The sequence below is a fragment of the Oncorhynchus gorbuscha genome, linkage group LG12, assembly GCF_021184085.1.
Source record: "Oncorhynchus gorbuscha isolate QuinsamMale2020 ecotype Even-year linkage group LG12, OgorEven_v1.0, whole genome shotgun sequence".
Taxonomy (NCBI): Eukaryota; Metazoa; Chordata; class Actinopteri; order Salmoniformes; family Salmonidae; genus Oncorhynchus; species Oncorhynchus gorbuscha.
The window spans coordinates 47570971-47594282 of NC_060184.1; the positions used below are offsets into that span (position 1 = coordinate 47570971).

The 23312-nt window shown below is 45.6% G+C and overlaps 1 protein-coding gene across 2 annotated transcripts in view; it reads left to right on the forward strand.

Annotated features, from left to right (window-relative positions):
- LOC123991082 (tyrosine-protein kinase Yes) overlaps positions 1-23312 on the forward strand; it is a 59035-nt gene that overhangs the window by 8990 nt on the left and 26733 nt on the right. The window contains exons 1-2 of one of the 2 annotated variants that reach the window (XM_046292269.1): positions 18182-18333; positions 22622-22906. In XM_046292269.1, the coding sequence (XP_046148225.1) occupies positions 22630-22906 (277 nt within the window). In that variant the 5' untranslated portion in view covers positions 18182-18333; positions 22622-22629. Of the gene's footprint in view, positions 1-18181; positions 18334-22621; positions 22907-23312 lie in introns of those variants that run through there. The other variant, XM_046292268.1, reaches the window with a different exon arrangement.

The window sequence follows — 23312 nt, forward strand, 5'->3', positions numbered from 1 at the left end:
ATATCATTGTTAAAGTCTCATCATGTAGCCTTAGAATGTATTAAACATCAACAGCCATATGGCATATGGCATAGCCATATCAGGGTCTAACATAAGGACAACTCCTTAACAAGAGTATGTTCTTCTGAAATAGACTACATTTTCTTCATGTCATGTTTCTTTAGACCTGTCTAAAATAAATAATGGACTTATTGCGAATGTGTAGGCTATATTAAATGGATTTATTCGAATTTTTAAAATGTAGATGTTCCAAAGGTCTGTATCAGTGGCTTGTAAGCTATGCGTGGAAGCCAGGAGATGCTAAATGTGTTTGTTAATTAACGGTCAATTACCGCGAGACCGGCAGTTTATTTGCATGACAATCACTGGCTGACATAATGTCGTAACCACCACAGCCCTAGTGTCAATCAATGTTCCCATTTGTCACTGACTGATATTTAGTGTACATTATGTAATTTCACCTGCACCATTCATTATTGTCAGGCATCAGCTTTATGTCTAAGTTACCTTGTTTGGTAACAGTAGCCATGACCCAGAACAACAAGGTTGACTGATATCCATCAGCTAACCAGTTTGTCTGTTTGTTTGTGTCCTATTCCTTCTCTCTCTCTCCCTCGCTCTCACTCTCTGTCCTTGGTAGGAAGAGCACATAGAGGTGTCATTGAGATGGCCTCTTGGCTGTACTGAATGTGTGTATTCATCAGTGAGTTTCCTTAGTGCGCACACTAATTTGTGTGTGCACGTGCGCTTGTGTGTAGACTTTGAGCATGCGTTTTTGTGCGTGCGCGTGTTTCTGCCTGCCTGCGGTCCTCTCAGTGAAAGCCACAGCAGGTGGCCTGGAGCAGAAAGGCCCGGCGGAAGGAAGTCTGGGCCAGAGTGATCTGTCCATTTCTCACTGACCATCCCAACACTCCCTCCATTTCAGAGCAGTCAGCACAGGGGGATTCATGTCCCTATGTGTTCTAGTCTGGGTGCCAGTCTGTTTCTGCTCTCTTGCCAACTCTCCATGGAACTGTAATGTAAAACAATGTCATCAATGGAGTTAGCAAGAACAAACAGATCTGGGACCAGATCTGGGACTATCGGTTTAGTCCTCAAACAGCTCTACCTGCTATGCAATCATGCCATTTTCATCACGATGGGGAGAATCCTAACTGAGTTTTCAATTAGTCATGTGTTGTTGGGGTGGCAGGGTAGCCTAGTGGTTAGAGCGTTGGACTAGTAACCGGAAGGTTGCAAGTTCAAACCCCTGAGCTGACAAGGTACAAATCTGTCCTTCTGCCCCTGAACAGGCAGTTAACCCACTGTTCATAGGCCGTCATTGAAAATAAGAATTTGTTCTGAACTGAATTGGTTAAATATGTATTTTTTTTAAAGTATAAACATTTAGTAAAAACATTTGTGGAAGTTAAGATTCAACTTATCTAGCGGAAGTCTGATGCAGAACTCCTGGAGAAGGGTGAAGTTGCCTCTAGATGGTGATCTTTGGTCAGTTTCACATTTTCCTCACTCTAGATACAGTATGTACTGACCCTAGATATGTACCTATAGGAAATGTCACCCCAGAGCCAGAACTCCAGGCTGTTTAATGGTAAATGAACATGTCTCCGCTCACCTCCATGTTATCAGCCCAGGACCTCTTCATGAAGCTTGTGTGGAATGTCCAGTTCTTTCCTCCTGTCAGGAAAGAATGGGCCGGAACGTGGAGGATACGATATACACAGAACCTTCATTCAACTGCAGTCTACAGTCGTGGCCAAAGGTTTTGAGAATGACACAAATATACATTTTTCTGCTGCCTCCGTTTGTATGATGGCAATTTGCATATACTCCAGAATGTTATGAAGAGTGCAAGTCCCTCTTTGCCATGCAAATGAACTGAAACCCCCCAAAACATTTCCACTGCATTTCAGCCCTGCCACAAAAGGACCAGCTGACTTCATGTCAGTGATTCTCTCATTAACACAGGTGTGTTGACGAGAGAGTGTTGACGAGGACAAGGCTGGAGATCACTTTGTCATGCTGATTTAAGTTTGAATAACAGACTGGAAGCTTCAAAGGGAGGGTGGTGCTTGGAATCATTGTTCTTTCTCTGTCAACCATGGTTACCTGCAAAGAAACAAATGTCGTCATCATTGCTTTGCACAAAAAGGGCTTCACGGGCAAGGATATTGCTGCCAGTAAGATTGCACCTAAATCAACCATTTATCGGATCATCAAGAACTTCAAGGAGAGCGGTTCAATTGTTGTGAAGAAGGCTTCAGGACGCCCAAGAAAGTCCAGCAAGTGCCAGGACCATCTTCTAAAGTTGATTCAGCTGCGGGACCTGGGCACCACCTGTACAGAGCTTGCTCAGGAATGGCAGCAGGTAGGTGTGAGTGCATCAGCATGCACAGTGAGGCGAAGACTTTTGGAGGATGGCCTGGTGTCAAGAAGGGCAGCAAAGAAGCCACTTCTTTCCAGGAAAAACATCAGGGATAGACTGATATTCTGCAAAAGGTACAGGGATTGGACTGCTGAGGACTGTGGTAAAGTCATTTTCTCTGATGAATCCCCTTTCCGATTGTTTGGGGCATCCAGAAAAAAAGCTTGTCCGGAGAAGACAAGGTGAGCACTACCATCAGTCCTGTGTCATGTCAACAGTAAAGCATCCTGAGACCATTCATATATGGGGTTGCTTCTCAGCCAAGGGAGTGGGCTCACTCACAATTTTGCCAACACATCCTCCGAGCGCAACTTCTCCCAACCATCCACGAACAGTTTGGTGACAAATAATGCCTTTTCCAGCATGGTGGGCACCTTGCCATAAGGCAAAAGTGATAACGAAGTGGCTCGGGGAACAAAACATCAATATTTTGGGTTAATGGCCAGGAAACTCCCCAGACCTTAATCCCATTGAGAACTTGTGGTCAATCTTCAAGAGGCAGGTGGACAAGCAAAAACCATCAAATTCTGACAAACTCCAAGCATTGATTATGCAAGAATGGGCTGCTATCAGTCAGAATGTGGCCCAGAAGTTCATTGACAGCATGCCAGGGCGGATTGCAGAGGTCTTGAATAAGAAGGGTCAACGCTGCAAATATTGACTCTTTTTCATCAACTTCATGTAATTGTCAATAAAAGCCGTTGACACTTATGAAATGCTCATAATTATACTTCAGTATTCCATAGTAGCATCTGACAAAAATATCCAAAGACACTGAAGCAGCAAACTTTGTTGAAATTAATATTTGTGTTATTCCCAAAACTTTTGGCCACGACTGTAAAGTAGAGGTCTTCACGGATCCACCTGTACCCGAATACCAGAGACCCAACCCGGGACCCGAGCGGGTCTGGATCCAGAATTCAGAATGATGTCATGGGTCTGGGTCGCATCTGATATGATTGTCACGGGTCTTGGATATATGTCATTTTTACCGACGTGTCCGGATGGACCCATACAGCTCCGAATGTGACTGCTGCAGTAGAGAGAGACATGTTATAGTTTCTGCTGCTGTACTTTGCTGTTCACGAGAGTGCTTGTTGTTGGCCAATCATAAGTCATCAAAGCGGCAATAGGCTTCAGTCATACAGGCTACAGTCAAGTTAGGAGATATCTCATCAGTGGAGGAAGATGGAGTTAAAAAGATGGAATTAAAAGTTAAAGGTGAAGGATAGGCTACAACTGGTAGGCTGTTCTGTTACTTTATATTCTGAATGCAGTTGTTGTTTGTAACTGTGTAGGATGAGAAAGCCCATTTTAATACATATCAGGTCCCGATGGGAAAGCCCCAGGTTCACTTTGGAACGGGTTCAACATACTATAATTATGTTCTGCCGTGTTCAGCAGAATTGCCGAAGATGTTATCTTATTCTGTTGTAATGCGTTTTTTGTTGTTGTTGATAGCTCTACAGAATATTCTGTGATCTGAGATTTAGAGTAAACGCATCAAATCCCTTTTGATGACGAAAGCTGATTCTCCAGTTTTAATGTGGATTTAGTGCGACTCTTTTTAAATCCTCTACCATTAAAACTTTTGCGGAGGGACTCAAATCTATTGGTATCCATCCAAATATAAGTGGACTGACAAACAGTGCAGACTGCCAACCGATTTAAATCTGTACAGCTTTAAATAATAGCTCCTAGCTATCATAGCTCCTCTCCAGCCTTGACCCTCCAATCTGGGCTGACCTTTGGGAACACGCAGAAGGGACCACTTTAGCCCTTTTAATCTTATCGGTGTTATTATTTCATAGTTTTTCTACCAAACATACTTTCAATAAAGTTTTGTTATGAGCATTTGCATTTTCCTCTGTTAAATATATTATCTGTCCGGGTACAACACCGTTCTAAAGGTTATTTAACTCTGGGCCACCGTGGCAGCCAAACCTGCCTGCGCAAGAAACACGGTGCACTCAGGACAGTGGGCTGTTCACTGGAGAACTGTAGCACCAATCACTGGTATGGAATACATTTAAGTGTCACACCCTGACCATAGTTTGCTTTGTATGTGTCTATGTTAGTTGCTTGTGTAAGCACAGTTTTTAGGATAGCTTCACAGTCGTTATTTGTTTATTTGTTTTTGTACATTTTACTTCGTGTTTGTTGTCATATATTAAATGATGCATTCACACCACGCTGCTCTTTGGTCCGCTTCATACAACGATCGTGACAGAATCACCCACCAACCAAGGACCAAGTAGCGTGGTGACAGGCAGCGGCAGCAGGAGCAGCGCAAGGAGGAATGGACATGGGAGGACGAGTTGGACGGTAAAGGACCCTGGGCACAGCCAGGAGATTATCGCCGCCGCAAGGAAGAGCTGGAGGCAGCGAAGGCGGAGAGGTGCTGGTATGAGGAGGCAGCACGGCGGCGCGGATGGAAGCCCGAGAGTCAGCCCCAAAAATGTATTGAGGGGGGGGCACACAGTGAGTGTGGCGAAGCCAGGTAGGAGACCTGCGCCAACTTCCTGTGCTTACCGGAGGGCGAGAGAGACCGGGCAGGCACCGTGTTATGCTGTGGAGCGCACGGTGTCCCCAGTGCGGGTGCATAGCCCGGTGCGGTACATACCAGCTCCTCGCATCGGCTGGGCTAGAGTGGGCATCGAGCCAGGTGCCATGAAGCCGGCTCTACGCATCTGGTCTCCAGTACGCACTCCTTGGGCCGGCGTACATGGCACCAGCCTTACGCATGGTGTCCCCGGTTCGCCAGCACAGCCCAGTGCGGGCTATTCCACCTCGCCGCACTGGCAGGGCGACCGGGAGCAGTCAACCAGGTAAGGTTGGGCAGGCTCGGTGCTCAAGAGCTCCAGTGCGCCTGCACGGTCCGGTCTATCCAGTACCACCTCCATGCACCAGCCCTCCAGTGGCAGCCCCCCGCACCAGGCTGTCTCTCCGTCTCATCCCTACCGGTGCTCCCGCCTCTCCAGCGCTGCCAGAGCCTCCCTCCTGTCCGGCGCTGCCGGAGCCTCCCGCCTGTCCGGCGCTGCCGGAGCCCCTCAGTCCAGAGGCGCCAGAGCCTCCGCCCCTCAGTCCGGAGCTGCCCCTCAGTCCGGAGCTGACCCTCAGTTCGGAGCTGCCCCTCAGTCCTGAGCTTCCCCTCAGTGCTAAGCTGCCCCTCAGTCCTGAGCTGCCCCTCAGCCCTGAGCTACCCCTCAGTCCAGTGGGGTCCTTTAGTAGGGTTGCCAGTCCTTGGTCGGCGGAGAGGGTCGCCGCTCAAAGGACGCTACTAAAGTGGACTAAGACTATGGTGAAGTGGGGACCATGTCCAGTGCCAGAGCCGCCACCGCGGACAGATGCCCACCCAGACCCTCCCCAACAGGTTCAGGTTTTGCGGCCAGAGTCCGCACCTTGGGGGGGGGGGTACTGTCACACCCTGACCATAGTTTGCTTTGTATGTGTCTATGTTAGTTGCTTGTGTCAGCACAGTTCTTAGGATAGCTTCATGGTCGTTATTTGTTTATTTGGTTTTGTACAGTTTACTTGGTGTTTGTTGTCATTTATTAAATGTGGATTTACACTACGCTGCGCTGTGGTCCGCTTCATACGACGATCGTGACAATAAGGAACTTCATCATTCCTTCTCCTCAGATCTCACCAAGTCAAGTCTCACCCCTGCACCAGTCAAGTTTCACCCCTCCTCTTCAACACTCACCCCTCCTCGAGAATCAACCTGTGGTGTTGCGCAGTTCTGCGAGGCCCCTACACATTTTGCCATGGGGCAGAGGGATAAATGTGCAGTTTTATAGCTAATCTCATTATTTTCTACACATTCTTTTCCATGAGGCCGAGAGAAAATGTTGCTATTTTAAAGCTAATTTACTTGAATTCTAAGCATTTTGCCATGGCTTATGACGTGTTCATATGCTATCTGGGTGGCTTGCGCCAATATTCTTTTTTTAGCCCGGGGCGAAACACTGGTGATGAAACACTAGTGAGCACACCAGGGGTGAGGAAGTCAGGGGGTCAAGGAGCCTCAGGTGGCGGTGGAACACCAGGTCCCTCTCTGTGGAACGTATGAGGGGCGTACCTTTCAGCTAAAGCAATTCCAGGGTGAAGTTTCCCCCAGGTATAGATCTAGGATCAGCTTCCCCTCCCCCAATCCTTAGTGAGGACAATGAAAAACGGACCCAAGATCACCGTCTTGGGGCAACTTCACCCTACACCAGCCAATGCATTACAAACGTACTAGAGTGTAATCTGAGCCACAAGAACCCTATGCAAATCAGGTCTACACTTTTGACGCCAAAATGTGTTTGTGTTTTCCTCAGCTTGCTACATAGTGATATTTGCTGTCTTCTTAAGCAAGCTATTCCTGAATCTTTCAGAACACAATGCTTTTGATTTAGACAGAGGGAAGGATGAGGCAACTTCAACCTAGTTTTGGAAGGACATGTTTCTATTCTATTTCAACATCAGCTAATGCACTGTGAGCTTTTCCCTGATAAGACAACACATCTATGGTCTGCATTTATTCTGTCTCTCCTTCAGGTCAGAATGAGGAAATGTTTGAGGGTTGTAATAACAGAACTTTTCCTTTTTCAACTCTACCTCGCCCAGTTACAGTAATATTTTGTGGTGGACTACTTGCTACACGGAATGACACCACTGGAAATCCTTTCATGTATGTGTGCTGTTATTCTGTTATAGGTTATATGCTCAGGGCAACAGGATGCTGTCAGTAATTAGAACATGTTACTAAATTTAGCTCCAAATCAACAAACATATTGGCAGTTTTGTTTAGTATTTTTGGCTCTGTAATGCATGAATAACGAGAGCCTCTATGCATTTTTAGATTCTTGGAATTGATGGTTACATGGGAAATAATTTGATTACATGACTAATGCCCCTTAGGTTACATTGTGGACTCGCTCTTTGTTCATAGGGATCTGGGGATGGCTAATATGGGTACCATTTCTCAGCGTGCGGATTCCTTCAACCTTGCTTAGAACTGTCTCGTTCTCAAACAATGTTATAACATTTTTAAAGAATAGTTATACTACAATTTTAAATCCGTAAGAATATACATGTTGCATCTCCACTATTTATGTAATCTCAGTCAAACCCAGTCTAATCTCAGTCAAACTCAGTCTAATCTCAGTCAAACCTGCGTGCTGGAGTTGGGGGGCTTTAAAGAAATTGAGGGAGAAAGAGAGTGGACACCGTGGTCTGGTCAGACTTAAAGGAACCTTTTTCCTGGAGGTGTAGGCCGAGATCGTTCAACTCTAGACCAATAACCTTAAAGGCTTGGGTGGTATACCATATACTGTTGAAGTTGGAAGTTTACACACACTTAGGTTGGAGTCATTAACTAGTTTTTCCAACCACTCCACAAATTTCTTGTTAACAAACTATAGTTTTGTCAAATTGGTTAGGACATCTACTTTGTGACACAATACATTTTTTCCAACAGTTGTTTACAGATTATTTCACTTATAATTCACTGTATCACAATTCCAGTTGGTCAGAAGTTTCAATACACTAAGTTGACTGTGCCTTTTAAACAACTTTGAAAATTCCAGAAAATGATGTCATGGTTTTAGAAGCTTCTGATAGGCTAATATACATAATTTGTGTCAATTGGAGGTGTACCTGTGGATGTATTTCAAGGCCTACCTTCACACTCAGTGCCCCTTTGCTTGACATGGGAAAATCAAAAGAAATCAGCCAAGACTTCAGAAAAAAAATTGTAGACCTCCACAAGGTTCATCCTTGGGAGCAATTTCCAAACGCCTGAAGGTACCACGTTCATCTGTACAAACAATAGTACACAAGTATAAACACCATGGGACCATGCAGCTGTCATACCGCTCGGGAAGGAGACTCGTTCTGTCTCCTAGAGATGAACATAGTTTGGTGCGAAAAGTGGGTCAAAATTCACCCAACTTATTAGGGGAGGCTTGTGGAAGGCTACCAGAAACGTTTGACCCAAGTTAAGCAATTTAAAAGCAATGCTACCAAATACTAATTGAGTGTATGTAAACTTCTGACCAACTGGGAATGTGATGAAGGAAATAAGAGCAGAAACAAATCATTCTCTCTAATATTATTCTGACATTTCACATTCTTCAAATAAAGTGGTGATCTTAACTGACCCAAGACAGGGAATTGTTACTAGGATTAAATGTCAGGAATTGTGAAAAACTGAGTTTAAATGTGTTTGGCTAAGGTGTATGTAAACTTCCGACTTCAACTGTATATCGTATACCCGGGTATTATGAAATAGCTACGGGATGATTTTGTCAATACTGTTGAAACCATTTCTTAGAATTTTTTTCAATACATTGTGATATTTGTAGCTATTAAAAAAAGTAAATACATTACATTTACATTTAAGTCATTTAGCAGACGCTCTTATCCAGAGCGACTTACAAATTGGTGCATTCACCTTATGACATCCAGTGGAACAGTCACTTTACAATAGTTTATCTAAATCTTAAAGGGGGGGGGGTGAGAGGGAATACTTATCCTATCCTAGGTTTTCCTTAAAGAGGTGGGGTTTCAGGTGTCTCTGGAAGGTGGTGATTGACTCCGCTGTCCTGGCGTTGTGAGGGAGTTTGTTCCACCATTGGGGGGCCAGAGCAGCGAACAGTTTTGACTGGGCTGAGCGGGAGCTGTACTTCCTCAGTGGTAGGGAGGCGAGCAGGCCAGAGGTGGATGAACGCAGTGCCCTTGTTTGGGTGTAGGGCCTGATCAGAGCCTGGAGGTACTGAGGTGCCGTTCCCCTCACAGCTCCGTAGGCAAGCACCATGGTCTTGTAGCGGATGCGAGCTTCAACTGGAAGCCAGTGGAGAGAACGGAGGAGCGGGGTGACGTGAGAGAACTTGGGAAGGTTGAACACCAGACGGGCTGCGGCGTTCTGGATGAGTTGAAGGGGTTTAATGGCACAGGCAGGGAGCCCAGCCAACAGCGAGTTGCAGTAATCCAGACGGGAGATGACCAGTGCCTGGATTAGGACCTGCGCCGCTTCCTGTGTGAGGCAGGGTCGTACTCTGCGGATGTTGTAGAGCATGAACCTACAGGAACGGGCCACCGCCTTGATGTTGGTTGAGAACGACAGGGTGTTGTCCAGGATCACGCCAAGGTTCTTAGCGCTCTGGGAGGAGGACACAATGGAGTTGTCAACCGTGATGGCGAGATCATGGAACGGGCAGTCCTTCCCCGGGAGGAAGAGCAGCTCCGTCTTGCCGAGGTTCAGCTTGAGGTGGTGATCCGTTATCCACACTGATATGTCTGCCAGACATGCAGAGATGCGATTCGCCACCTGGTCATCAGAAGGGGGAAAGGAGATGATTAGTTGTGTGTCGTCTGCATAGCAATGATAGGAGAGACCATGTGAGGTTATGACAGAGCCAAGTGACGTGGTGTATAGCGAGAATAGGAGAGGGCCTAGAACAGAGCCCTGGGGGACACCAGTGGTGAGAGCGCGTGGTGAGGAGACAGATTCTCGCCACGCCACCTGGTAGGAGCGACCTGTCAGGTAGGACGCAATCCAAGCGTGGGCCGCGACGGAGATGCCCAACTCGGAGAGGGTGGAGAGGAGGATCTGATGGTTCACAGTATCGAAGGCAGCCGATAGATCTAGAAGGATGAGAGCAGAGGAGAGAGAGTTAGCTTTAGCAGTGCGGAGCGCCTCCGTGATACAGAGGAGAGCAGTCTCAGTTGAATGACTAGTCTTGAAACCTGACTGATTTGGATCAAGAAGGTCATTCAGAGAGAGATAGCGGGAGAGCTGGCCAAGGACGGCACGTTCAAGAGTTTTGGAGAGAAAAGAAAGAAGGGATACTGGTCTGTAATTGTTGACATCGGAGGGATCGAGTGTAGGTTTTTTCAGAAGGGGTGCAACTCTCGCTCTCTTGAAGACGGAAGGGACGTAGCCAGCGGTCAGGGATGAGTTGATGAGCGAGGTGAGGTAAGGGAGAAGGTCTCCGGAAATGGTCTGGAGAAGAGAGGAGGGGATAGGGTCAAGCGGGCAGGTTGTTGGGCGGCCGGCCGTCACAAGACGCGAGATTTCATCTGGAGAGAGAGGGGAGAAAGAGGTCAGAGCACAGGGTAGGGCAGTGTGAGCAGAACCAGCGGTGTCGTTTGACTTAGCAAACGAGGATCGGATGTCGTCGACTTTCTTTTCAAAATGGTTGACGAAGTCTTATGCAGAGAGGGAGGAGGGGGGGGGGGAGGAGGATTCAGGAGGGAGGAGAAGGTGGCAAAGAGCTTCCTAGGGTTAGAGGCAGATGCTTGAAATTTAGCGTGGTAGAAAGTGGCTTTAGCAGCAGAGACAGAGGAGGAAAATGTAGAGAGGAGGGAGTGAAAGGATGCCAGGTCCGCAGGGAGGCGAGTTTTCCTCCATTTCCGCTCGGCTGCCCGGAGCCCTGTTCTGTGAGCTCGCAATGAGTCATCGGGCCACGGAGCGGGAGGGGAGGACCGAGCCGGCCTGGAGGATAAGGGACATAGAGAGTCAAAGGATGCAGAGAGGGAGGAGAGGAGGGTTGAGGAGGCAGAATCAGGAGATAGGTTGGAGAAGGTTTGAGCGGAGGGAAGAGATGATTGGATGGAAGAGGAGCGAGTAGCGGTGGAGAGAGAGCGAAGGTTGGGACGGCGCGATACCATCCGAGTAGGGGCAGTGTGTGAGGTGTTGGATGAGAGCGAGAGGGAAAAGGATACAAGGTAGTGGTCGGAGACTTGGAGGGGAGTTGCAATGAGGTTAGTGGAAGAACAGCATCTAGTAAAGATGAGGTCGAGCGTATTGCCTGCCTTGTGAGTAGGGGGGAAGGTGAGAGGGTGAGGTCAAAAGAGGAGAGGAGTGGAAAGAAGGAGGCAGAGAGGAATGAGTCAAAGGTAGACGTGGGGAGGTTAAAGTCGCCCAGAACTGTGAGAGGTGAGCCGTCCTCAGGAAAGGAGCTTATCAAGGCATCAAGCTCATTGATGAACTCTCCGAGGGAACCTGGAGGGCGATAAATGATAAGGATGTTAAGCTTGAAAGGGCTGGTAACTGTGACAGCATGAAATTCAAAGGAGGCGATAGACAGATGGGTAAGGGGAGAAAGAGAGAATGACCACTTGGGAGAGATGAGGATCCCGGTGCCACCACCCCGCTGACCAGAAGCTCTCGGGGTGTGCGAGAACACGTGGGCGGACGAAGAGCGAGCAGTAGGAGTAGCAGTGTTGTCTGTGGTGATCCATGGTTCCGTTAGTGCCAAGAAGTCGAGGGACTGGAGGGAGGCATAGGCTGAGATGAACTCTGCCTTGGTGACCGCAGATCGGCAGTTCCAGAGGCTACCGGAGACCTGGAACTCCACGTGGGTCGTGCGCGCTGGGACCACCAGATTAGGTGGCGCGGCCACGCGGTGTGGAGCGTTTGTATGGTCTGTGCAGAGAGGAGAGAACAGGGATAAACAGACACATAGTTGACAGGCTACAGAAGAGGCTACGCTAATGCAAAGGAGATTGGAATGACAAGTGGACTACACGTCTCGAATGTTCAGAAAGTTAAGCTACGTAGCAAGAATCTTATTGACTAAAATGATTAAAATGATACAGTACTGCTGAAGTAGGCTAGCTGGCAGTGGCTGCGTTGTTGACACTACACTAATCAAGTCGTTCCGTTGAGTGTAATAGTTTCTGCAGTGCTGCTATTCGGGGGCTAGCTGGCTAGCTAGTAGTGTTGTTTACGTTACGTTGCGTTAAAAGAATGACAATAGCTGGCTAGCTAACCTAGAAAATCGCTCTAGACTACACAATTATCTTTGATACAAAGACGGCTATGTAGCTAGCTATGTAGCTAGCTGCGATCAAACAAATCAAACCGTTGTACTGTAATGAAATGAAATGAAAATGTGATACTACCTGTGAATGCGACCGGGTTGTGAGTCAATGCGGTAGACGTTGGCTAGCTGTTGGCTAGCTGTTGGCTAGCTGTTGGCTAGCTGTTGGCTAGCTAGCAGAGTCTCCTACGTTAAGGACGACAAATAGCTGGCTAGCTAACCTCGGTAAATTAAGATAATCACTCTAAGACTACACACTCTAAACCTAAACAACACAATTATCTTGGAACGAAGATACGACAGCAAAGACAGCTATGTAGCTAGCTAACACTACACTAATCAAGTCGTTCAGTTGAGTGTAATAGTTTCTCCAGTGCAGCTAATCAGTGGACGTTAGCTAGCTGGCTAGTGAAGACTACGTTAGGATGGCGAAATACGATAATTACGCAATTATCTTTGATACAAAGAGGGCTATGTAGCTAGCTGAGAAGAAATTGCTAAGATTAGACAAATCAAACCGTTGTGCTATAATGAAATATAGTGAAATGTAATGAAAAAGTTATACTACCTGTGTGCCGATGCGACCACTCGCTCCAAACTCGCTCCAAACCTGCTGTCAACTTGTGGAATATGTTAGAAGATTAAGCAGATCTCATTCTTCTTTCACCTGTCACATTATGAAGCTTATGTAGTTCCCCAGAACAGTTCATCCAGTCATGTGTTTGTTTTGTAAATAGCACAATGGGAGAAAGCAGGGGCAGGTGATTCCAGCTATTTTATTTTGAAAGTAGAGTGTTTTTTTCCGTCAATAAACTGATCAGGGACTTGCAACTATAGTTTTACTTCACATAAATTACATTAGTGCAACACATTCGTCAAAAAATAGCGACGATGCATGGCCGTCATATTTATAATGTTAACCTCTTAAGCCCACCCGACACGCAGGCGTCCCATCTAGCCATCTGGAAATGCAAATGCACTACGCTAAATGCTAATAGCACTCGTTAAAACTCAAATGTTCATTAAAACACACATGCAGGGTACTGAATTAAAGCTACACTCGTTGTGAATCTAGCCAACAAGTCAGATTTTTAAAATGCTTTTCGGCGAAAGCATGAGAAGCTATTATCTGATAGCATGCAACACCCCGAAATACCTGAAGGGGACGTAAACAAAATAATTAGCATAGCCGGCGCTACACAAAACGCAGAAATAAAATATAAAACATTCATTACCTTTGACGAGCTTCTTTGTTGGCACTCCTATATGTCCCATAAACATCACTATTGGGTCTTTTTTTCGAATAAATCGGTCCATATATACCCAAAATATCGCTCTATGAAAAGTGTGCGATCCAGAAAAAAACACAGTTTTAAAACGCAACGTCATTTTTTTTTTTAATTAAAAAGGTCGACGATACACTTTCACAAAACACTTCGAAATACTTTTGTAATCCAACTTTAGGTATTAGTAAACGTTAATAATCTATCAAATTGATCACGGGCGATGTGTATTCAATAGCTCCACGTCTTCAAATCATGGTCGGAAATCTCTCTTCCAAAACATCCTGTCGGAGACCGGAAGGAATGGGGTCTCTCTTCCTCGTTTGACCAAGGAACAACTGCCAGGCAATTGCCAAGACTGGCGACATCGTGTGGAAGCTGCAGGATTTGTAATCTCGGCCCCATCTAATTTGCTGAGCCATAGACAATACATGCAAGTGGCGCATTGATATATTTTCCACTTTTTGGTGATCAGTTTTCCTTGGGCTTTTCGACGAAACGCACGTTCTGTTATAGTCACAGCCGTGATTTAACCAGTTTTAGAAAGGTCAGAGTTTTTTCTATCCACACATACTAATCATATGCATATACTATATTCGCTGAAATGTTGCGCGATTTTTAACAGAATGATCGAAAAAGTAAGCCCTAAGCTTAAGTGGTTTAAGGCCTATCATAGGAAGAATGTAGCCAGCTACATTTCCTAATGTTTTGCTTAAAGTTAATCTTGCATTTTACCAGAGAAAAATAGGCTGGCTACACCGAGAAAAGTAGCTAAACATCAGTCAGAGCTCTGTCTTCTGATAGAATGCCTGTTAGTGAATACTCATCCAAGTTTAGAAGTGCAACTGAAGCACAAAATTAGTTCAATGCCGAGCAGAAATTACAATAAGAAGCTTTTTCGATCCGTGTTTACAAACATAGCAAGATATTTCTTATGAGTTTTATATTTTTGTCCTGCATGAAAAACGCGGAATTCTGTGTTAACATGAGCCCTAAGTTTAACTTGCCAACTAAGTAAGAATTATTAAAGTGATGGGGCATCATATTGTGCTAGCGTTTGAGAAGTCAAAGCCTTTTGGTTGAGTTATTTGTACAGCTGCCACTGCTATCTTGATTTCCTTGCGTTGTTTCTCCTCTCTGTTCTTTGTGGTCTCCCCCCCCCCTCTTCTCCGAGCAGAGCAGGCAGGCCCGTTGCCCTAGTGACTCCAGACTCCACACAGACACAGTGTGTAGACATGCTGCTGGAGAGCCAGTACGGCATTCGTCAAAACTTTGTTCATTCGCACAATGTCTCTCGTTCACATTCGCTTGTAAATGTCAGTAGCTCCTACACATATATGTATAACTTTATGCGCTGGATGGCCTGTCTGCAATTTGTTTATTTTAGTTTGCGTTCGTTATAGTATAGGGCCCTATGAAATCCGCGTAACTTTTCGGAGTTCCATTTAATTGCTTTCCCAAATTCATTTTTTTCCCGTTTTAATTTTTCTGAATTCTGTGTTTTACAATTTATGCTAATTTTAGCATCAGAAAGAGTGTCTAATAATGTGAATGAATAAAAAGTGAACCATTTAATAAGATAGAACAGTACAGTTGTAATAATGCAACACATTGCACTATTTTTTTTATCAAGGCAAGTGCTTCAATACAGAGTTCTAATAAGTGTTTCATTATAAATGGAAAAAAGTAAGGCAAGAATCTAGGCAACAATGCAGCAAACTTCTCCTCTGTTTCCAGCTGGCCGAGGATGTTTGCGACGGCCTGGGATGATGACTTTTCTGCCAACAAAAACTCTCTGCACAGATGAACATGCTCTGCGTGGTACTTCACTGCCCCAAACCAGCTATTCCATCTGGAGCTCACTGCTTCAGGAGGAGCCTTGGTCTGCACAAACCCCTTCATAATGAGGAAGCTCACCCGTCTTCTCTTTCTGGCAGGGTTCTTGAAGAAGACAGATCTCATCCATGTCACAATTAATGCAACTTCAGAGAAGTATTTTTAGTGCTGCCAGGTCTCACCCACCAGATTAAATGACATGGCAGAGACAGGTTACATGGACACTTGGGCATCACTCCTTTCAGAACCTCCTTGTATGCCTTCAGTCAGTAGGAGGCATTATCTGTGACCACTGCCCAGGCGTCATTCAGGTTCAGATCGTTGCTGTGGAGGGAGGCTAGTATAGCTTGGGAAAACTTTGAGTAGATTCATCTGTCCATGAAAATTACATCCACCAGAAAGTACTGGTTTTCAACACCTTGTGTTTTAACCTAAAATAATATTGTGACAAAGCAAGTGTTATTAAAATGTCAAGTGTAAACACAATATAGATACAGAGATAGTTAGCTAGATGGAGAGGCAGTGTTCAATTCTCATTGCAAAATGTAAATGTAGGCTATTGCAACGGTATATTAATAGGCTGTTAAGTTAACTCACCAATGACTATGTTTAGAACGCTGAAATCCCTTGCATTTGTTGTGTCGTCAACAACCACCGGAAACTTGTTCCCACGGATCTTCTGTAGAACGGCAGTCACGTGTTGGTCGAACACACCCTGGGCAGATGCGTTTGACGGAGGCTGCTCTCATTTCCGGGCACCGCTCCTCCCTGTTTGCAATGCTTCACTAGAAACGGCCGTAGCTTTCTTAGCTTTCCTAAGGGGATGTCAGACTCGGCGCACACAGCCACAAAGTCCTGAATAAATCCTCGTCTTGAATCTGCTGATGCGCTTGCAAACGACTAGTAATGGTCATTTGAAGAGGCATGCTCTGGCTAACATGGTGTTTTTCCTTGTTCTTCACATGGGCTTTAGACTTTAAGTGGTCATCATACATATTTTTACGGGTCCAATCAATAGTATGTTGACAGAATTTATTACCTAACTGATAATAGTCGTTTGGGTATTGCGCTTCTCTGAATTTAGGGGTTAGGGATGATTTTTTTAATGATTATTTTTAGTTTTTTGACAACTTGGCCCTCCCAGACGGCCTCTTCAACATGTTTAATTGTTACTACAATAATTAGGCCCACCTTTGATTAAAAAAAATATGTATATATTTCAGCCAAATCATGTAATATTCTGCAATATTCCACGTTTTAAAGTTGAATCCATTTTTATAACCAAATTCTGCGATTCCTTCCGCATTTTCCGCATCGCAGAAATCATAGGGCACTAATAATATTTAGCTAGTGGCCTCCATGGAAATTCGCAATTACTTGGTAATAGGCGCCCAATTACTTTGCAATGGACTCCCAATGGGCTTTTCTCTGTGTTTTTGACTGAGATAATCATTATCATCAGCATAGTGTCTACACTGTGATCAATGCAGAGTAGATGACATTGCAGCGCATTCCTATCTCATCTCGCCTTGTTTTATTTCTCCCCCCTGGTAATCTCTGAGGAGATTGTGCTTGGTGTTGAAGACGACAAAGCATGATGTGGGCTAAACCCATCATGTCATTATGTGTGTGGGTTGCTTTAACTGTGGCCTGTACTGATAGCGGGTTAGCTGTGAGCTGATGAAGGCTGTCAGCCAAAGCCTGCCCAGCCACTACGGATCACGCCATCACAGCCAAGAGTGACGTTAAGCTCCACCGGGACAGCAACCATCAGATCACTGGTAGCCTGAGGACGTTATCCTTCTTGAGGACTTAATGTTATTGGATCACAGGAAGGATTGACACAGACAGGTGGCACAAGAAGAATAATTAACTGTGGTAAATGAAGCGAGTGCTATAGAGGAAGTAGTCGGAGAACAATAAAAAGCCAGGGGAGTAGTTGGGCCTACCATTTAAGCCCTCGTGCCCTCATCTGTTCTTCAGATAGTTCCCTCCCCCACCCTCTTTTAGCCTACGTCCACCACACCAGGTCTGTACATATATGGAAGCGGGTTGTTATGTTTCTCTCATCATCCTCACAGCCAGCGCAAAGCCTCCCTCCTCATAATCCTTCATTCAGTTGGCTAGGGGATTCTCTCTCAACAGATTCTTCCCTGCGCTGACAGTCCCCCATGTGAGAGGGTTTGGCACAAAATCCCAGCCCACTCTCTGTGTATCTTTGGCACACGCGCATGTACACATAAATACGGTCTTAAAAAAATGATATCTCTACATTCAGAGCAAATCTCTACCGCTCTCTTTGCCAGGCAATGTTATTCTGCTCTGATTATCTGCATTTGTGTATCGGAGGGGGGCTATGGGGATTAGCGTATGGGCGAAAGCATGACATGAGATGAAGAACAATCACTTGTAACACTGCACTAGGCATCTTCAAGGCTATGTGAACTTGCTGCTGTGCCCATTTACTTAGGATGGGAGAAGAGTTTCACTTGGGCCATGGGTTAGGGAAGGGGCTTTTTAAAACGGCTCGGGCGTGAACGCTTGGAGCGTGAGATCACGTTCCCCTCCTCCGCTGTCTGTTGATACAAATGCGCCAGAGGAACAGGTGTGTATGTGTGTCTACGCAGTCGGGTGCAGGCTGAATGCGCACAGCCTTTCCAGCTTTATGTGTGTGTGTGTGTGTGTGTGTGTGTGTGTGTGTCACCCAGGCTAATCCAGTCTGTTTTCTCAGCGAGCTAGAGCTCATTCACTATATGACTGTGTTTGACTGACTGTGACGTAAGGGGGGCGAAGTTGGCGAATGGTTGACTGTGTCTCCGTTAAAAGAATGTTGCACCAGATGGTTTCTTGAGTTTTTTTTTATACAGATGTTGTAATGGCATTGATGCAGGCTGGAGCCTTGTGACTGGGATGTGAAGGCCTGGAACTGTGGCGTGGCAAGTTAAGTGACCTGTCTCTGGACCACTTCTTTCTGATGGTAAAGTTCAAACCAACCACAGTCAACCAACCCAACCATTTCTACCCACCAGGAGCCCAGCAGTTAAAAGGGAGGGTGGGTTAGACTCCTTTTGTAAAGGGAGGGCTGGTTCTGTAGTTACGTGGTTGACAGAATTCCTTGGCCTCCGAGCTGAACATCTGTGATTAGATTCATATGGACCAAGGCTTTTAATTATTATTAGTATTCTTTATTTTTACAAATCTGCGTTCACTTAATATAGTTTGATCAGTTACTTTGACTCCGTATCAATTTGTAAACATTAATTTACCATAATTTCTTTGCTAGGTAGTGTTCGCCCGATATACCTGCGCCAATACGGAGATATTTTTCATCCTATAGCTTTATCATCTTCTTTTTAAACAGTGAGCCAAAATGAGATTAAAAACACATTTTCTCATTGCTCCTTCTTGTCCCTCTACAGCAGACATAGAGTGAGCAATATGTTTGAAACATTGAATAGAATACGTGGACAACTTCAAGTACTTAGGTGTCTGGTTAGACTGTAAACTCTCCTTCCAGACCCATATCAAACATCTCCAATCCAAAGTTAAATCTAGAATTGGCTTCCTATTTCGCAACAAAGCATCCTTCACTCATGCTGCCAAACATACCCTTGTAAAACTGACCATCCTACCAATCCTAGACTTTGGCGATGTCATTTACAAAATAGCCTCCAATACCCTACTCAACAAATTGGATGCAGTCTATCACAGTGCAATCCGTTTTGTCACCAAAGCCCCATATACTACTCACCATTGCGACCTGTACGCTCTCGTTGGCTGGCCCTCGCTTCATACTCGTCGCCAAACCCACTGGCTCCATGTCATCTACAATACCCTGCTAGGTAAAGTCCCCCCTTATCTCAGCTCGCTGGTCACCATAGCATCTCCCACCTGCAGCACACGCTCCAGCAGGTATATCTCTCTAGTCACCCCCAAAACCAATTCTTTCTTTGGCCGCCTCTCCTTCCAGTTCTCTGCTGCCAATGACTGGAACGAACTACAAAAATCTCCGAAACTGGAAACACTTATCTCCCTCACTAGCTTTAAGCACCAACTGTCAGAGCATCTTACAGATTACTGCACCTGTACATAGCCCAACTATAATTTAGCCCAAACAACTACCTCTTTCCCAACTGTATTTAATTAATTAATTTATTTTGCTCCTTTGCACCCCATTGTTTTATTTCTACTTTGCACATTCTTCCATTGCAAAACTACCATTCCAGTGTTTTACTTGCTATATTGTATTTACTTTGCCACCATGGCCTTTTTTGCCTTTACCTCCCTTCTCACCTAACTTGCTCACATTGTATATAGACTTGTTTATACTGTATTATTGACTGTATGTTTGTTTTACTCCATGTGTAACTCTGTGTCGTTGTATCTGTCGAACTGCTTTGCTTTATCTTTGCCAGGTCGCAATTGTAAATGAGAACTTGTTCTCAACTTGCCTACCTGGTTAAATAAAGGTGAAATAAAAAAAATAAAAAAAATTGAATCACAATAAAAACGCAGTATCGAATCGCAATACATATAGAATCATGGGAATACATATCGTATTGGCAACCAAGTATCGTGATAATATCGTAAAGTGAGGTCCTTGGCAATTCCCAGCTGTACTCTTAAATCAGTTTTATAGAGAACTTAGAGAACACGTAGCTCGGGGGGTTTGAACTTGCAACCTTTCGGTTACTAGGCCAACGCGCTAACCACTAGGCTACCCTGCCGCCCCTTTCTACATTTACATTTACATTTAAGTCATTTAGCAGACGCTCTTATCCAGAGCGACTTACAAATTGGTGCATTCACATTTAACATTTAAGTCATTTAACAGACGCTCTTATCCAGAGCGACTTACAAATTGGTGCATTCACCTTATGACATCCAGTGGAACAGTCACTTTACAATAGTGCATCTAAATCTTAAAGGGGGGGGGGTGAGAAGGATTACTTATCCTATCCTAGGTATTCCTTAAAGAGGTGGGGTTTCAGGTGTCTCCGGAAGGTGGTGATTGACTCCGCTGTCCTGGCGTCGTGAGGGAGTTTGTTCCACCATTGGGGGGCCAGAGCAGCGAACAGTTTTGACTGGGCTGAGCGGGAGCTGTACTTCCTCAATGGTAGGGAGGCGAGCAGGCCAGAGGTGGATGAACGCAGTGCCCTTGTTTGGGTGTAGGGCCTGGTCAGAGCCTGGAGGTACTGAGGTGCCGTTCCCCTCACAGCTCCGTAGGCAAGCACCATGGTCTTGTAGCGGATGCGAGCTTCAACTGGAAGCCAGTGGAGAGAACGGAGGAGCGGGGTGACGTGAGAGAACTTGGGAAGGTTGAACACCAGACGGGCTGCGGCGTTCTGGATGAGTTGAAGGGGTTTAATGGCACAGGCAGGGAGCCCAGCCAACAGCGAGTTGCAGTAATCCAGACGGGAGATGACAAGTGCCTGGATTAGGACCTGCGCCGCTTCCTGTGTGAGGCAGGGTCGTACTCTGCAGATGTTGTAGAGCATGAACCTACAGGAACGGGCCACCGCCTTGATGTTGGTTGAGAACGACAGGGTGTTGTCCAGGATCACGCCAAGGTTCTTAGCGCTTTGGGAGGAGGACACAATGGAGTTGTCAACCGTGATGGCGAGATCATGGAACGGGCAGTCCTTCCCCGGGAGGAAGAGCAGCTCCGTCTTGCCGAGGTTCAGCTTGAGGTGGTGATCCGTCATCCACACTGATATGTCTGCCAGACATGCAGAGATGCGATTCGCCACCTGGCCGTCTCTGTCTTCTAGGCCAGTGTTTCGCAATCGTAGGCGTGCAAAATTCCGGCAACTTTCCCAAAAATCACACGATTTCTCGAAATCCTAGTTGGAATATTCCTGTAATTAGGAGGGAAACAATATGGAAATCTGGGGAACCTCTAACCAGGAGTACTCAAATTTCGCACTGTATGTCCCTGGGATGTTGCTAACTGACAGGTCACTCAGATAGTCAGTTCACAGTCACACTGATTTAGTCAGCTCTCAAGAGTAAATAAAAGTCCTCCTTCAAAGTAAGGAATTAATCATAGCTTGTTTGCCAGAAAACTCCCGATTTTGAAAGACAGCTACCCACCTCAGGGTAGAGAAAACGATAGCGAATCCTGGCTGTAACCCTCTGACTAGAGCAGCTGTTTCCGAGATCAGTCAAAACATCTGGAGCCTGCTATAGGAGCGTGTCTGATGGCAACCGTATTTACTAGGCCTTCTCTTCACAAAGGAATGCCTTGACATAACACTGGCCAATTCTGTTGGACGGAACAATGACAACATGCAGATGGGGAAGACGCCAGTGTAGATGTGTTGTAGCTTTTTGGACCTATGGTTTCACGTAAGAGTTACTGGTGGTTAAGGCGACGTGCCGATTCGCTAACCGTCTCTTGAATTATGTACTCGCACACGCTATTGCATGGATGTAGCAATGGTGGAAACTCCCTCCTGCCAATGCTTACACCATTCCTATGCTTTTAAATCCATGCCAGGGAGTGTGCAAGTGCACACTTCAGAAGAAGGATGGAGAATTGGGGCAATACCTAATGTACATGGAGTTTTTAATGGCTGGTGGCCATGTTTTGCAACACTTATTGTGATGTTTGACCCACAAAAGAAGTAGCAAATGTTTATTCTGGGGGGGAAAACATGCTTTTAAATCCATTTCTCAAAATTCTCACCATTTTGCCTCATCAGCACTACATTTCAGATGCCTTCAATTTGGAAGTCATATGTAACAAACATCTCCTTAAATACAACAAATACAAATAAACCCCTTTATAAAATCTCTTTGCATGTATTTTTGCATTGGATACACTATACTAGTGCTGTCTCACAGTCATATGTGGTGATTATCATGTGTTTAATTAGGACCATGTAACATGCGTTAGGAAGAGTGATGCTCTACAACCAAATCATTTTTAGATCAGATTTAGGATTTTTGTCCCCAGATTAATAGAGCATCATGGGCTTGTGGCTTAAGCCATAAAATGACAAACAAATGGTTTATGACAAAACATTTAACAGACGTAGAGTCGTCTAGGTTGCAGGATGACTACAGAGGCAGTCATCTCATTGTTAAAGGCATCCTCCTAACCAGTCCATATGTTGTAATCCTTAATCATTATTTAACGTTGTTTCGACTGATGAAGTGCCACCCCTGCACACGCAGCCTATCACGTCTACGCCGAGGGTGACACAGTGAATACTGTCCTGAAACTATGCTCTAACTAAGTGTGTGTGTGTGTTTCCCTCCAGACGTGACCATGGGCTGCATCAAGAGTAAAGAAGACAAGGGTCCCACCATGAAGTACCGGCCGGACAATGCTTCGGCCTCGGACGTCATCGCTCCCCACGTGGGCCCCTACGGGCCTGACCCCACCCAGCTGCAGCAGAACCAGCCACCTTCATCTGGACCCGCCACAGGCTTCAACCCCCACGCCATCACCCCCTTCGGAGGAGCCTCCATCATGACCCCCTTCGGAGGGGCATCCACCTCCTTCTCCGGTGCTATCCCCGGTGCATTCCCCGGTGCCGTATCAGGTGAAACTCGCCTACTATCCACATAATCCTAGATGTAGATCTTCAAGCATAGCCTACCTCGAATTTTCGTGCGAATTACCCCATTGACATTTTAGACTTGCCCTACTATTTACAGAATCCGAACTTGAGACCTTAAGGCGGGTAGCACCCCCCCCCCCGAGTGTCGGTGCAATCACGTGTTGACATCAATGGATGATTTGTGCGATGCGTTTGTGTGCATGTATCTTTCGTGTGGGTTTCTTTTCGTACCCGTATGCCTTTCTATCATAACAACAATGCTATATAAGCACTCTAAGGTGTGCCATATGAGACTGCTATGGTTCCTTCACAAGGGCCCGTATACTTATTTTCCAACAGAATAGTTGGTGACCTGACAACTCAATATCCGGAGTCGCTCGAAAAAACC